Genomic DNA, 16,202 nt, shown 5'->3' on the forward strand with positions numbered 1-16,202 from the left:
GAACATCAACAAAAACAAAACGAGAATAATAGAATGTAGTCGAATTAAATCGGGTGATGCTGCGGGAATTAGATTAGGAAATGAGACACTTAAAGTAGTAAATGATTATTGCTATTTGGGGAGCAAAATAACTGATTATGGTCGAAGTAGAGAAGATATATAATGTAGACTGGCAATGACAAGGAAAGCATTTCTGAAGAAGAGAAATTTGTTAACATCGAGTATAGATTTAAGTGTCAGGAAGTCGTTTCTGAAAGTATTTGTATGGAGTGTAGCCATGTATGGAAGTGAAACATGGACGATAAATAGTTTGGACAAGAAGAGAATAGAAGCTTTCGAAATGTGGTGCTATAGAAGAATGCTGAAGATTAGATGGGTAGATCACATAACTAATGAGGAGGTATTGAATAGAATTGGGGAGAAGAGAAATTTGTGGCACAACTTGACTAGAAGAAGGAATAGGTTGGTAGGGCGTATTCTGAGGCCTCAAGGGATCACCAATTTAGTATTGGAGGGCAGCGTGGAGGGTAAAAATCGCAGAGTGAGACCAAGAGATGAATACACTAAACAGATTCAGAAGAATGTAGGTTGCAGTAGGTACTGGGAGATGAGGAAGCTTGCACAGGATAGAGTAGCATGGAGAGCTGCATTCAACCAGTCTCTGGACTGAAGACCGCAACAACAGCTTTGGCGTCAATGAGCAGGGTATTTGACGCACGTGCTAGAATACTTGCAGCTTGCCGCTGACGATGAGTGGGTTGTTGGATTTGGGTGCTAGAAGACACGCAGCCACGTTGCCACAGATAAGCAGAGCAGGTTGCTGTATGCAGGTAATAGAATACCTGCAGCACATCGCCACAGATGAGCAGTGCGTGGCCCTTGGTGATGAGCGAGGCGAGCCCCAGCAGTGGGGGTCGGTCCTGAGGTCGGCCCGTGAGCGCCAGCAACTGCGGTCGGTAGTTCTTCACGTGGTCGCCCACACTGGACAGCTTGTACGCGCTGTGCAGTGCTGTCTTATATGTCTGCGCCTGTGTTGAGCTGCCCCAGTTTGCGTCTGTAACAAATGGAATGGACAATACACAGGACTACTTTTCACTATGTACTGAAACGCCATTTTCTCTTTTGCCAACAGTTAAGTCAAAAATGAACAAAAACTTTTTTTTTTTTTGTAAGAGGAACGATCTTCGGAAACTGTGGCTGTAACAGCAGCCACAAGGGGGATACTATGGTTTCTGCTGACAACATGTGACTGCTACACCACTAAGATGACGTGTTACAGACGCGAAGTTTAACCTACAGGAAGAAGAGGCTGTGATATGCAAATGATTAGCTATTCAGAGCATTCACACAAGGCTGGCGCCGGTGGTGACACCTACAATGTGGGACATGAGGAAAGTTTCACCGATTTCTCATACACAAACGGCAGTTGACCGGCGTTGCCTGGTGAAACGTTGTTGTGATGCCTCATGTACGGAAGAGAAATGCGTACCATCACGTTTCCGACTTTGATAAAGATCGGATTGTAGCCTATAGAGATTGCGGTTTATCGTGTCGCGACATTGCTGCTCGCGTTGGTCGAGATCCAATGACTGTTAGCAGAATATGGAATCGGTGGGTTCAGGAGGGTAATACGGAACGCCGTGCTCGATCCCAACGGCGTCGTATCACTAGCAGTCGAGATGACAGGCATCTTATCCGCATGGCTGTAACGGATCGTGCAGCCAGGTTTCGATCCCTGAGTCAACAGATGAACACGTTTGCAAGACAACAACCATCTGCACGAACCTTTCGACGACATTTGCAGCAGCATGGACTATCGGCTCGGAGACCATGGCTGCGGTTACCCTTGACGCTGCATCACACACAGGAGCGCCTGCGGTGGTGTACTCAAATACGAACCTGGGTGTATGAATGACAAAAAGCGTTATTTTTTCGGATGAATCCAGGTTCTGTTTACAGCAACATGATGGTCGCACCCGTGTTTGGCGACATCGCGGTGAACACACATTGGAAGCCTGTATTCGTCATCGCCATACTGGCGCATCACCCGGCATGATGGTATGGGGTGCCATTGGTAACACGTCTCGGCCACCTCTTGTTCGCATTGGCGGCACTTTGAACAGTGGACGTTACATTTCAGATGTGTTATGACCCGTGGCTCTACCCTTCATTCGATCCCTGCGAAATCCTACATTTCAGCAGGATAATGCACTACCGCATGTTGCAGGTCCTGTACGGGCCTTTCTGGATACAGAAAATGTTCGACTGCTGCCCTGGCCAGCACATTCTCCAGATCTATCACCAATTGAAAACGTCTGGTCAATGGTGGCCGAACAACTGGCTCGTGACAATACGCCAGTCACTACTCTTGATGAACTGTGGTATCATGTTGAAGCTGCATGGGCAGCTGTACCTGTACACGCCATCCAAGTTCTGTTTGACTCAATGCCCAGGCGTATCAGGGCTGTTATTATGGCCAGAGGTGGTTGTTCTGGACACTGATTTCTCAGGCTCTATGCACCCAAATTGCGTGAAAATGTAATCACATGTCAGTTCTAGTATAATATGTTTGTCCAATGAATACCCGTTTATCATCTGCATTTCTTCTTGGTGTAGTATTTGTAATGGCCAGTAGTGTATATCTGTCTGGTAAGTCCTGAGGTAGAGCTTATTTCACTTTTCGAATAGTTTGCAGCCAACATCCTCTGATTAGAATTCGTGGTTGTCCAAGTTTTTTGCTCAAGAGCCAATATTAACATTGTGGGGCGGCACATCGGGCCACAAATACGCCTATCTTAGTATTAATTAATAACCTATGTAAATGTCCGCCCCTGGTAGCTGAGTGGTCAGCGCGACAATGTCATGCCTAACGGCCCGGGTTCGATTCGAGTGGTCAGCGCGACAGAATGTCATGCCTAACGGCCCGGGTTCGATTCCCGGCTGGGTCGGAGATTTTCTCCGCTCAAGGACTGGGTGTTGTGTTGTCCTTATCATCATCATTTCATCCCTATCGACATGCAAGTCGCCAAAGTGGCGTCAAATCGGAAGACTTGCACCAGGCTAACGGTCTCCCCGACGAGAGGCCCTAGCCACACGTTATTTCCATACCTACGGAAGTTAATCGTTTAGGAACGCCTAATAGACTAGCTATACTAATGGCGCAACAAGATGACCACAGGTCACCAAGTACTGATAGTTAAAATTCGGCATTCGGTACACACTGTGATGGCTGTACTCTCTTCTAGATAGCAACCACCCTCTGTGGCTCCAAAGCTGTGATCCTGGTTTGTCTTGATTACTGGCAACTGATTGTAATGAACAACTTGCGTTTGATATCGAGGTTGACCGCTTTGCTCAGTAGGTATCCTGTGCTCTCAGCATCAAAATCCTACAGGGAGTGCTGTTGAAGCACTTCTGTTGATACATCAGCGTTAGGGCGCTGACTTTAGTAAGGCTACCTCCACATGCTAATGTTATTCTGTCAGTGTTGATCAGGTTAACGCTTATTCTATGAGGTTTCGGAATTGCAGCCGAGTCATGTTGACTTCTTGCCACAGTATTTCAGTTGGCAACTGTTCAGCCATCTTCAAGTGAGAGTGCATCTCTGGAGACAGCTAGTTCACGGTGTCAGATTTATAGCAAAAATTGATGTGGAGACACATGGACACTGACGGCCATCACAGGACCGTCCGATATCGAAATCCACACCGCAAATACTGTTCCACCTGTGGCGCGCAGACGCATGCTTAAAGATGACACTACATGTACGCCCTCTGTTAGAAAGCGCGCTCGCGGCGTTAAAAGTGAACGTCAGATGTCGCCAGATGTGTCACTACGAATGTAATGTTTTCTCTCTGAAGAAATTAAAGAAATCACCAAGTCCTAAGCCTTTTCCAGCTGTAAGCCACTGTCACGATTTACGACACTGTGAACTAGCAGTCTCCTGTAGCGGGCATTCATCTGAAGATGGCTCACCAGCTGCTACCCAAAGTGTTGTGGCAAGAAGTCAACAAGATCCGGCTGCAATCCTGAAAGTTCATAGAATATTCAGTATACCGGAAAAACTCCGAGGTTAGTGTCTGACTGTTTATAAAGGGTCTAAGACTGAACTCTAAATTGAACATCCATATTATGATACACTACTGCCGCTTAGTGTAAGAGTCTCGCAGGAGAGCTTCTGTAAAGTTTGGAAGGTAGGAGACGAGGTACTGGCAGAAGTAAAGCTGTGAGGACGGGGCGTGAGTCGTGCTTGGGTAGCTCAGTTGGTAGAGCACTTGCCCGCGAAAGGCAAAGGTCCCGAGTTCGAGTCTCGGTCCGGCACACAGTTTTAATCTGCCAGGAAGTTTCATATCAGCGCACACTCCGCTGCAGAGTGAAAATCTCATTCTGGAAACAACCCCCAGGCTGTGGCTAAGCCATGTCTCCGCAATATCCTTTCTTTCAGGAGTGCTAGTTCTGCAAGGTTCGCAGGAGAGCTTCTGTTAAGTTTGGAAGGTAGGAGACGAGATACTGGCAGAAGCAAAGCTGTGAGGACGGAGCGTGAGTCGTGCTTGGGTAGCTCAGTTGGTAGAGCACTTGCCGCAAAAGGCAAAGGTCCCGAGTTCGAGTCTCGGTTCGGCACACAGTTTTAATCTGCCAGGAAGTTTCATATCAGCGCACACTCCGCTGCAGAGTGAAAATCTCATTCTGGAAACAACCTCCAGGCTGTGGCTAAGCCATGTCTCCGCAATATCCTTTCTTTTAGGAGTGCTAGTTCTGCAAGGTTCGCAGGAGAGCTTCTGTTAAGTTTGGAAGGTAGGAGACGAGGTACTGGCAGAAGTAAAGCTGTGAGGACGGGGCGTGAGTCGTGCTTGGGTAGCTCAGTTGGTAGAGCACTTGCTCGCGAAAGGCAAAGGTCCCGAGTTCGAGTCTCGGTCCGGCACACAGTTTTAATCTGCCAGGAAGTTTCATTGCAAAATTGCTAACACAATAGCTACATGTTGCACTGCGTTGTAAAGCCTGTGGGGCTGTACGAGGGTTGTCCAGAAAGTAAGTTCCGATCGGTCGCGAAATGGAAACCACTGGGAAAATCCGGTAAAGCTTTACACAGATGTGTTGGGCAGTGTTTCTAGTATGGCCGTTCATCGTGTCGCGTCGCTCTTTTCAGTTTTGAGTGAACAGTGAGCACGTAAAGATGCGTAGGGAATAGCGTCTCCCGCCAAGCATGAAGGCCTGGTTAGAGATTTCGCCTGTGTCAGGCAGCCCACATAACACAAATGTTGAGCAGTTCCTTCTTCATGCCAATTCTCGGCCGCACACTGCAGGGACAATGAAGACGTTCCTGCAGCGTTTCCGATGAGAAGGGTTTGATCACCACAATACAGTCCGTAACTGGCTCCCCCTGGGTCTCATCTCTGCTCACAAGAACCGCTGGCTATGAAGACAAAATTTTTCCACAGACAACGAGCTGCAGACCAGTGCAGGTAACTGGCCGAAAGCACAGGCGGCTGCTTTCTATGACGAGGATATTGGAAAGTGGATACAACACTACGACGAAACCCGAAGTTGGAGCGGCGACTATGTAGAGAAGTAGATGGAAGGTGTACCTAACTATTGCAAATAAAACGTTTCTGGTTTTCACTGTGGTTTTCATTTCGCGACCGACCGGAACTTACTTTCTGGACAACCCTCGCATTTCGGCAAAGTTCTGTAAAGGTTCACATCCACCATAACAAAATAGTGGCGAAACCGGCTCCGCACCAAGGATATGCTATAATTTACCGTGAACGTCCAGACATTCTAATGAACGCAAGACACGTAGTACTTGCTAAAGCTGTAGGGTTTACCGTTCAGCCCATCATTGCTACATGTGGAATTTAGTAGCATCACAATCGTTTCTTGACAATGGTTGGACTTCTACAGGACGGCCCAGGAGTAATGGTCATTTTGGAATGATAGGTATGATTATTCGAAGCAAAAAATTCTAATAAACATGGGATCTAAAGCATATACGTGAAAAGCCATGAGCACTTTTTCATCTTTGCTACTGTGAAATACATCTCAGCTACTGAACAAGTGCCCGTAGCTCTTAACCCTTGAAGTCTCAAGAATATAAAAACAAATATAATTTTAAAATTGTTCACAAAGTACTTTTATTATCATAGTAAGCAACTAATACAAGAAGAAAGTGACAAAAAGTAAACGTTCAGTTTTTGTATGGAGCTGGTTTGACTATGAAATATAATTTTAAAATGTCTCAAAAAATTAAACCTTTGTTATCACAGTAAGAAGAAATTGGCAAAAAGTAAAAAATCAGTTCTTTTAAGGAGGTTATTTCACTTTGGAACCACTGGGACCTACAGTTTTCAACCACCAATCATTTCATATAATGTATTTGAAAGCAAATGCACAGTTTTCCAAGACATCACACTACATATCGAAACTTCCATGAACTCACACAACCTAAAAAAATTATAGTCCTAAATAACAAGCAAAAATGGGCAAAAAATTTGATAAATCTTGTATGAAAACTATGTATTGTCCCAATGGTTTCATTTCAAAACCATTCATAAAAGCAGTATTACAAACTCAAGATATACTTACTTTCACTGTCAGTGATCTCAAAAATGGTTCAAATGGCCCCTAGACTTAGAACTACTTAAACCTAACTAACCTAAGGACATCACACACATCCATGCCCGAGGCAGGATTCGAACCCGTGACCGCAGCAGCAGCGCGGTTCCAGATTGAAGCGCCTAGAACCGCTCGGCTACAAGGGCCGTCTGATCTCATCAGTGTGGCTCCAATAAGAAAATAGTCGCAGGGGCCAGGTCTGGAGAGTACGGAGGATGAGGCAGGACAGTGATTTCGTTTTTTGTGCAAATGTCACGCACTAACAGGGATGAATGTGCGAATGGGTTATCGTGATGCAAGAGCCATGAATTGTCTAGCCACATTTCAGGCCGTTTCCTAGTCACATTTTCTGGCAGCCGTCGCAACATGTCCCCACAGTACCATCTATTAACAGTTTGTCCCTGCCAAATAAAACTATCAGCATGGCTTTGACATTTGACCTGACCTGACGAGCTTGTTTTGGTCTTGGAGAACCTTTTACGATCCCTTGAGCAGACTGAACCTTGGTCTCAACGTAATCACTAGTTATGATTCTCTTAAGGAAAACCTCGTTCTCATGTACGCGATCCAAAAGCTCTTCACAGATTGAGAGGCGAAGGTCTTTTTGGTCTTGACTTATGAGCCGTGGGACGAACTTGGCGGCAACACGATGAGTTCCCAGATGCAATGCCAGGGTTTTATGACATGATCCAACTAAAATATTTAATTCTTCTGCAGACTCTTGGACAATCGGTTTTCAATTGGCACGCACAACTTTGTTGACGTTCCTGACATGAGCGTCATCGGTAAACGTCGAAATACGTCCTGAATGAGGGTCATCTTTAACTTCCGTCTGACCATGCGATACATTCGTACGGCGTAAGTACTCAACACTGCAGGCTTCCAGCATCATTTGATGTTCCTCTGAAAAGGTTTTCTTGAGTTTCACGCAAAATTTAATGCAGACTTGTTGCTTCTCTAACTTTGCCATTTTGAAATTCGCAATCTGTGCACTACAACGCTGTACTCAATACAGCACTGAACAATAACTAACAGACGTACAACAATGAAACTTCCGGCAGTTACACAATAAACACAGGCGTGTGCAGGGATGCCAACCGTATTTCACTCCAGTACACCAATGGCACCAATTTACAAATGTTTCGGAATTTTTTGAACAGGCCTCGTAAAATAAAATGGTGGTTTTAGACAGAAACCACTGCCACTCCAAGGATTAAGGTAGCCCATATGTACTTGACAATTTTTCTCTTTTTTTGGTCCATATACTTCCTCCCAAAACATGGAAAGCTTGCAATAGAAGAGATTTGCTTCGCAGTATCGAAGGTGAAAAAGTGCTCAAAGCTCTTAAGGCATGTATTTTAGACTTCATGTTTAGTAGACTTTATTTCAAATAGTCGTCCTTGTCACAGTCTTGAATACTAATCATCCTCCTAGAACAGACTGCATAACAGATGATACTGTGACCCAGATTGCAGGAGGGGTCAAGTGCCCCCTCTTGCGGACACCTTTGGTTGTATACTTTACGGAGGTGGCCTGCAGTGTCTGCTTCCACCTGTTAGTGTATTGCTTAATTAGTTCCACATCCCAAATGATTATCTTCCTAGATGGTGTCGGAACAAAATGCTTGAGTGCTCAAGTTAAAATGCGTTTCATCTTGCTAGGGGTGATCGCAATCACAATCGTATTTAATTTATTGTTGCTAATCTTGAATATCCTTCAGAACATCTAAACGAACTCCAGATGCTATCGTTTAATTGAAAGTACGTGTTAAAGAGAAAAACGTAAATTACAGGCCCTTACTTTAAACATCGAAAAATATATCCTTTTTGTTTTCTTTATGTGTTTCTATTCTCTCTAAAAACAAGTAAATTTTAAGAAAAACTGTGCAGACATAGTTCCTCACCTGGCTTGCGGTAGACTACGATGAGGTAGAGAGCGAAGATGATGACGAAGGTGATGACGGATGTTAACCAGTCTATAAGGAACATGATGGCCACGCACATGAAGAATCCCACGAGACTCAGCCATGTGTTGTAATACTGAAACAATGACAAAATTGTGATACATTTTCCGTAAGAAAGTTATGCTAATTGGACCAATTGTTCATAAAAATTATTTAACTACTGACTTAACTGACTGGGGTAACATTATGAACAGCAGCGGCAAAAATCTTCGTAAACCGCGTAATATCGAACGACGCTGCGCAATGTGCATAGCTCTCGCATTTGGGAAGACAGGGTTCAAATCCCCCATCGACTTTTTCGAATACCTTTCATATGCTAGAGTACTGATTTTTATCGCTCGCCGTTGACAAATGTTGACGCTATACAGTCAGTGAAAACAGTCTCAGACAATTGTCTTTGTGTAAATCTACAACTTCGCATCATTTATGCCATCTCATTTTCTTTTCTGTCGAAACTTTTAGGTACTGAAACCGTTATTTTTGTATTCAGAAGGAACGAAAGTAGACGGATCCTCCTTTTGTCTCTATGGTCAGCGATTTACCAGCTGATCCATCCGAGCAAGCTTTTTTCTGTGGTGCACAAGCACATGACTGATGTTCCAGAACAGAACACGAAAGTGTCTTATTAAGCAATCAACTTTTTAAAAACAGCTATATCTTCCCAATATGCTACACCGACTCCTGTCAATTGCGTGACATATAAAGGAGGCTGTATGTTTAATTTGTTCTCATGCATTGCTACTCTCATACGTTTGTATGGCCTGGCAGACTTCAATTGTGACCCATTTACCATGTTATCAAAGTGTGCTACGTTCCTCGACATTACGAGTTTGCTGGGTTAGTTTAGGTTGACATTTCTTCAGGACGTGGTTGGATAACACTAGAATTTTTACAATACCTTCTTCTCATATAACAGCCGCGGTATCTGCAAGATGTCAGGGACTCAGCCAACACTACCCTCTACGTAACACGAAAAGCAGGGGAGCTGTTACACTTCCTGAATCACATCCAAAATTGCTTCTGAATCTGCGGTTGACTCTTCGTTCAGTATAATGTATTGCATCAAGAAATCATCAAACCATTCGCAAAACTGACCAGATACCCCATAATTAGAATGCGTTGCTGTTTTCAAGTACGCTGTATAATCAGCTCTGACACACTCCTTCGCCCATAACATCTGTGTATACACATATTGCCTTTTATGTTAGTTACTACAAGTTCTTGGGTACCTACACACCCACAGTACCTATTCTTTGTTTTCTGTGTTCGACTCTGCGCTCTTCCACACACTAATGTCCTATCTAGTGAAATGAAAAATTATCGCGGCCTTGTTAGGCAACAACAGACAATATAATATTTAAGCAACTTTGTATTCTTGCTCGTTTTTAAAACTTTCTGCTGAAAAATACTACATGCAAATAACAAATGGCAAGCTTAAAATGTCCCATTTGTAAATACTGAGTTTGTCGAACCTGCAATAATATACTCTTTGAAAGGATTTTTATTTATTGTCCAGCAGAAACTAATGCACTTCTGTAGTTTGAAGCATGTACTACCAAGAATTACATTAATTGTGTTTTGCGAAAAATATAGTTGGGAATAAATGAGTCCCGTATGACACCAACAGAGGAGAGAGTAATTTTGAATAATACGATCATCAATAGTTAGGAACTTCACACATTACAAAAAAATTGTCTCTACATAAATCACAAAAATTTTATTAGTAAATTTCAGCTCGGCATCTGTTATTGACTATTGTCATTAAACAATATTAGGCAAAAGACGGAAGAAAGGTTTGATTTTTACGAGCAGTGGCCAAAACGGTAAGCTGGGTGGAATAGAAACAAGGCATCATAACATTGTGGAAGTTAATCTTAGCACAACATAGTGTGTAGTGTGCATACATTTCGTTGAAAGACTGTCACAACACAACAAACGAAGTTTGTAAATGTAACCCTGTGCGGTTAAGGGCTCTTTCAATTGTTTGTATCACTTGTTTTGTAATCCCTGGGGGCGATGGCTTAGTTTCTCTTCGTGTAAGTGTAAAATAGTTCACGACGTAGCAATATTACTGAATTAGTACGGTTTTTAGTACTGTACGTTGTTTACAAACTTATATGTTGTCAAAGCGGGGAGTAGGCCTACGCACTGAAGTACGAAAGGCAAATCAGTAATTTCCTTATACTACCGTTGAAAAAGACATTACGAACAGAAATTATTAATTACTAAAAATTATGTATTGTACGACACCTTTTGGCAGTAGTCGAGGTTCTACTTTCAGTGCCTGTATTCTGTGCGGAAGCTTCTTTTATAACCATTGTTAATGACATAAAGACTGACCAAAGCGAATTATTGCACGAAGTCTAAGTAAAATAATTGAATCAGTTTTCTCTGTGGTAACTTTCGAAGTTTTCTGTTGAATCTGCGTTGATTTGTACCTCTGTGATATGATTTGTCAAACAGAACCAAAACTACGCTCCAGTAAATTCACCTTCAATTTTAAAGAATTCTCGTGGTGTATGTAAACGCTTGTTTTTTTTAAATAGGGTCAAACTTGCTTGAGGGACAGAACGCACCGCAACAAGCAGACATCAGACACAATTCAGGTCAGGGCTTTGGGAAGCCCATATATCGCATTAGTGATGTAGCAAAAGTGTTACCTGGAAGCACAGGTCACTCGTGGATAATAAATTTGTCCTAGACAAACTGTCATGGCTAATAAATTGTATAACAAAATTAGTTGATGCATGGTTATCAACTATTTCTGCACACAGAAAAGTATCCTGTATTATGTTTCACTGTAGAGTTGCAGCTTTCTGTTGAGTGTTAAAAAGGCACCAAAGAAGAGCAACAGAGTTAATAAAAATACTGCGAAATTCAGACTAATATGCTAAGGAGAATAGTTAAAGACACAAGACAGTTAAAGAATTTGGACAAATGACTAGTTAAATATGACCAACTATTACAGACTTACTGGCGTATCATTTTCTTTTTATTCTCAATAAAAACCCACACAACAAACATTTTTGCAAGTTCAGGGAATCAAGTGTACAGGCACTAGGGGCAAAGGTTAGTTTCATTTATTTGTGCATTCCCTAAACTTATTCGATGATCTTTTAGTAGCAATCGTGGTCAAAATACTTGTGACAGCCCTATTATAGTCCTATAAAATATTGTGCTTGTTGTGAAGTGACGGATAAATCCAATACTAGGGCAGGATAACTATATACCTTCATATTAATATACTATACATCTTCATATGAATATACAGAATTTTTAATTTTGCATAATAGTAGATGCGTTGCCGTATTCTCTGTTACGTAATCATTTCGCTTTTATAAATAAATTTTTCTGCATCTAATAGTTTTGTCGTAATCACTTAAAATGAAGTGTTTGCTTCCCAAACAATTAAGAAAACAAATATTTCTGTTAGCATCTGGTATTCCGGCGATTTGATGTAGTAGCACGTAACAACGCTATTAGGTAAGAGAAGCCAGCAAACACGCGATAGTGAATAGAACTAATGACTGTCCGTTTGTGGCAATAGGAGTGATAGCAGTGACTAATGGCCTATTTTGAAGTAATCGATATTACAGACAAAGTTCTTACTATACAGTTTTTCTCTGTTAGATTCTAAGTGAACTAGTACTCAGACAACAAGAATCATACTACAGTCTCAAAGTCGGCGAGTAAGACGAAGCAGTGACTGATCAAACCATCTCTTTCTTATGTTCAAATGTGTGTGAAATCTTATGGGATTTAACTGCTAAGGTCATCAGTCCCTAAGCTTACACGCTACTTAATCTAAATTATCCTGAACCTCCGCCAGGACCAGCCGCACAGTCCATGACTGCAGACCGCTCGGCTAATCCCGCGCGGCTCTCTTTCTTATGTGGCAGACCATTTATTCTTGACAATAACTGGATTTGCTTCTCTCAATGATGACAGATAAGAAACTAAATAAACTCAAAGAAACAGCTGAAAAATAGGAGAACGTAACTGATTCCATTTTAAAGGAGAAGAAAGAGCTTGTATTGTACCTTTTTTAATTAAGACAGTTATGGTTTTCTTTTTGAAGAATAAGGGTATGAGTTCATCATCTCAGATAACATAGTGTCGTCATTGAGACTAATACCTCTTACCTTAAAAGTAGGCCTCCAGCCAAGTGGTTTTATGAGTGCGGCGTGGAATGTGCAGAAGTTGATGAGGGCGTAGGACGCCAGGTAGAAGTTGGAGATGAGTGGCGCCACAGCATTCAGCTTAGCTAAGGGAATAAAAACAATTGTTACATTTGTTCGTGACTACATGAGATGTCGAGTTAGTTTGTGCAGGGTTACTTTTAATTTAGGATTTTTTGGAAAATTTACAGTAATCAGGCCCCTGAATATTCCAAGATTAAGATCCAGCGTACAGCTTCAACTGTAAAGCTGATGACACTCTTTCTGTTAAGTACTTTGTCATGAAGATGATGACTAATTGTTATTTCAGAATTAATTTGAATCTTCATGTCGAACCTGTTAATTTTTTTCTGTTGGTTCATCGTTGCTTTCTTCACATTCTTATTTGCTTTCAGTTTTAGATCTAAATTCTTTTCGATTTCATTTCCCTACCTAAATGGGTTTACTATTTCTGTTGAGTTACAGGTTCGGTTCGGTAGTTTGGGGAAGGAGACCAGACAGTGAGGTCATCGGTCTCATCGGATTAGGGAAGGATGGGGAAGGAAGTCGGCCGTGCCCTTTCAAAGGAACCATCCCGGCATTTGCCTGGAGCGATTTAGGGAAATCACGGAAAACCTAAATCAGGATGGCCGGACGCCGGATTGAACCGTCGTCCTCCCGAATGCGAATCCAGTGTCTAACCACTGCGCCACCTCGCTCGGTGTTGAGTTACATGCATGTCTGAAAGAACAGACACTGTTGATGATCCGCAGCTGTACGAAATAATTCGAAACTAATTCGCTCTATGTGAATTCCTTTGACAACTTTATTAGGTGCAAATCTACTAACCAATAGTGACATACGAAAATTTGCGCCTCATCGCGAGCTGTCGCTTTAAGCACTTCGGTTATCAGTGCACATTCCATGGACCGACCCATCGTCTAAATCCTTATATAGTAGTCCACTGAATTCATCACCTACCGTTCACTACATTACTTGAGTTCCCGCAACAGAGAGAATGAGACAGCGGTGAATCGAGATCAATGTTTCCAGAATGAGATTTTCACTCTGCAGCGGAGTCTGCCCTGATATGAAACTTCCTGGCAGATTAAAACTGTATGCCGGACCGAGACTCGAACTCGGGACCTTTGCCTTTCGCGGGCAAGTGCTCTACCATCTGAGCTACCCAAGCACGACTCACGCCCCGTCCTCACAGCTTTAGTTCTGCCAGTACCTCGTCTCCTACATTCCAAACTTTACAGAAGCTCTCCTGCGAACCTTGTAGAACTAGCACTCCTGAAAGAAAGGAGATCAATGTTGTTATCACCATGTGCCGGCCTTGGCTTGTAATACATGGGGGTGTCTGAAAGAACAGACATCGTTGTCAATTCACAGCTGTACGAGATAATTTCAAATTAATTCGCCGAATGAGAATTCCTGTGACATTAGCTGTATTCAGCATAGATCTACTATCCAGCAGTGACACAAGAAAATTTGTGCCCGACTGGTACTCGAACCCGGATTTCCCGCTTATCTCGAGCAATCGCCTTAATCATTTTGGCTATCCGTGCACTCTCCCTGGGCCACCCCAAACACGTCGATAACAACACTGGCCTCGATTTCTCATTGTTTCATTGTCCCTGTTGCGAGAACGAGAGTAATGTTGCGAGCATTACATGATGAATTCAGTGGACTACTTTATTAGGATACAGACAGTGTGACTTATGGAAGTTTGGGTCGGTCTGGGGAACAGGCACGGATGGCCAAAGTGGTTAAGGCGACAAGTGGGAAATCCGGGTCCGAATCCCAGTCCAGCACAAATTTTCACGTATCACTAATTTCACAGTTTGCAAATCAATTTCGTAAGATTAGAAAATGGACACAGAGACTGAAGAGAGGCGATGGGCAGAGGGAGTGGAGATGAAGAGATGGACAGAAAGGGAAAGGAGGATATGGACGGAGAGAAGGGGTAGGAGGAGATGGACTGTGAGGGGATGAGGAGAAGGTGCAGAGAGAGAGAGAGAGAGAGAGGGGAGGAGAGGGAGGTGTAGGATGCAGGTGGAAAGTGAAGAGGGGTGGGAGAAAAATAGGCAGTAGATGGAGATGGGTAAATATAACGAGACTGACCTGATTTTCCTAGTCTCTCCTCGGTAGCACAACTCTTGATCACCGCAAAACTGGAAGTCTAAGTAAATCAGTGTGGGATTGTGTTTGCTCAAAGGAACACCTCGATTGGTTCAAATGGCTCTGAGCACTATGGGACTCAACATCTTCGGTCATAAGTTCCCTAGAACTTAGAAGTACTTAAACCTAACTAACCTAAGGACAGCACACACACCCATGCCCGAGGCAGGATTCGAACCTGCGACCGTAGCAGTCCCGCGGTTCCGGACTGCAGCGCCAGAACCGCACGGCCACCGCGGCCGGCGAACACCTCGATTCAGATTGCTTTAAAACACAGATTTATTTCTTGCAAAGTCTGGTTATTATTAACGGTGACTGGTTTGTCAGCTAATAACATCTGTTAGCACTCTGGATCAGACCGGAACCTACAATTATAGTGATGATGATGTTTGGTTTGGTTTGTGGGGCCCTCAACTGTACGATTATCAACGGCCGTTTACAGTCCCAATTGTTACACAGTCCAATACATTTTTTTACACAGTTCAATCTAGCCACTGTCACGTATGATAATGATGATGAAATGATGAGGACAACACAAACACCTAGTCTCACGGAAGACAAAATCCCCAACCCGGCCGGGAATCGAACCTGGGACCTTGTGATCCTGAGGCAGCAACGCTAGCCACTAGACCACGAGATGGGGACACGATAATAGTGGCGAAATTAACTGCTAAATTGGGCCACAAAACAAAGTTTATATTTACACAAAATCGTTGCAGTTTTCGCTTAGCACAGTCCTGTAGTAATTGATTAGAGAGGAAAATGCAATGATCGTATGGCATTTATTGGGCGGGATATCACCTTCAGGGTTCAGCCGCCGTATTGCAAATATTTTTAGTTGGTGCCACTTCGGCGACTTGCATGTCAATGATGATGATGAACACGCAACACCCAGTCCTCTGCCGGGAAACGAACCCGGGCCCCCTTGCGTGATAAGCATTAACGCTACCGCTGCGCTATGGAGGCGGACGATTAGAGAGGTTTACATTCCGATAGTTCAATTAATTCAGTTCATAATGTTAATCACCGCCTCCGACAATCACTAGTTTTAATGACAACGCCATTCCACACTTCTCATCAATCACGACACAGTTCAGTTACGATGTTTCTTAATTTAAGTTATAGATAATCACTCTTAAATTATTACTCATTAAAGTTCTTGAGTTTCACCGATGTCGGTGCACATATTTTAGCAAACACAACGTGCGTGACTGTGAGAAGAGCCAACACCGAGAGTGCTCGCGACGTAAGTCTTACTCGTGAGCTTCCTAATTGCGAACTTCAAT

The 16,202-nt window shown here is 43.1% G+C and overlaps 1 protein-coding gene across 1 annotated transcript in view; it reads right to left on the bottom strand.

The window, feature by feature from the left end:
- The window catches only part of LOC126413030 (bumetanide-sensitive sodium-(potassium)-chloride cotransporter), a 220,368-nt gene that overhangs the window by 49,436 nt on the left and 154,730 nt on the right, over positions 1-16,202 (bottom strand). The window contains exons 9-11 of the mRNA XM_050082924.1: positions 12,718-12,839; positions 8,516-8,651; positions 843-1,054 (exon numbers count right to left, since the gene is read on the bottom strand). Coding sequence (XP_049938881.1) covers positions 843-1,054; positions 8,516-8,651; positions 12,718-12,839 — 470 coding nt within the window. The remainder of the gene's footprint in view (positions 1-842; positions 1,055-8,515; positions 8,652-12,717; positions 12,840-16,202) is intronic.

Source organism: Schistocerca serialis, chromosome 7 (genome assembly GCF_023864345.2).
Source record: "Schistocerca serialis cubense isolate TAMUIC-IGC-003099 chromosome 7, iqSchSeri2.2, whole genome shotgun sequence".
Classification (NCBI taxonomy): Eukaryota; Metazoa; Arthropoda; class Insecta; order Orthoptera; family Acrididae; genus Schistocerca; species Schistocerca serialis.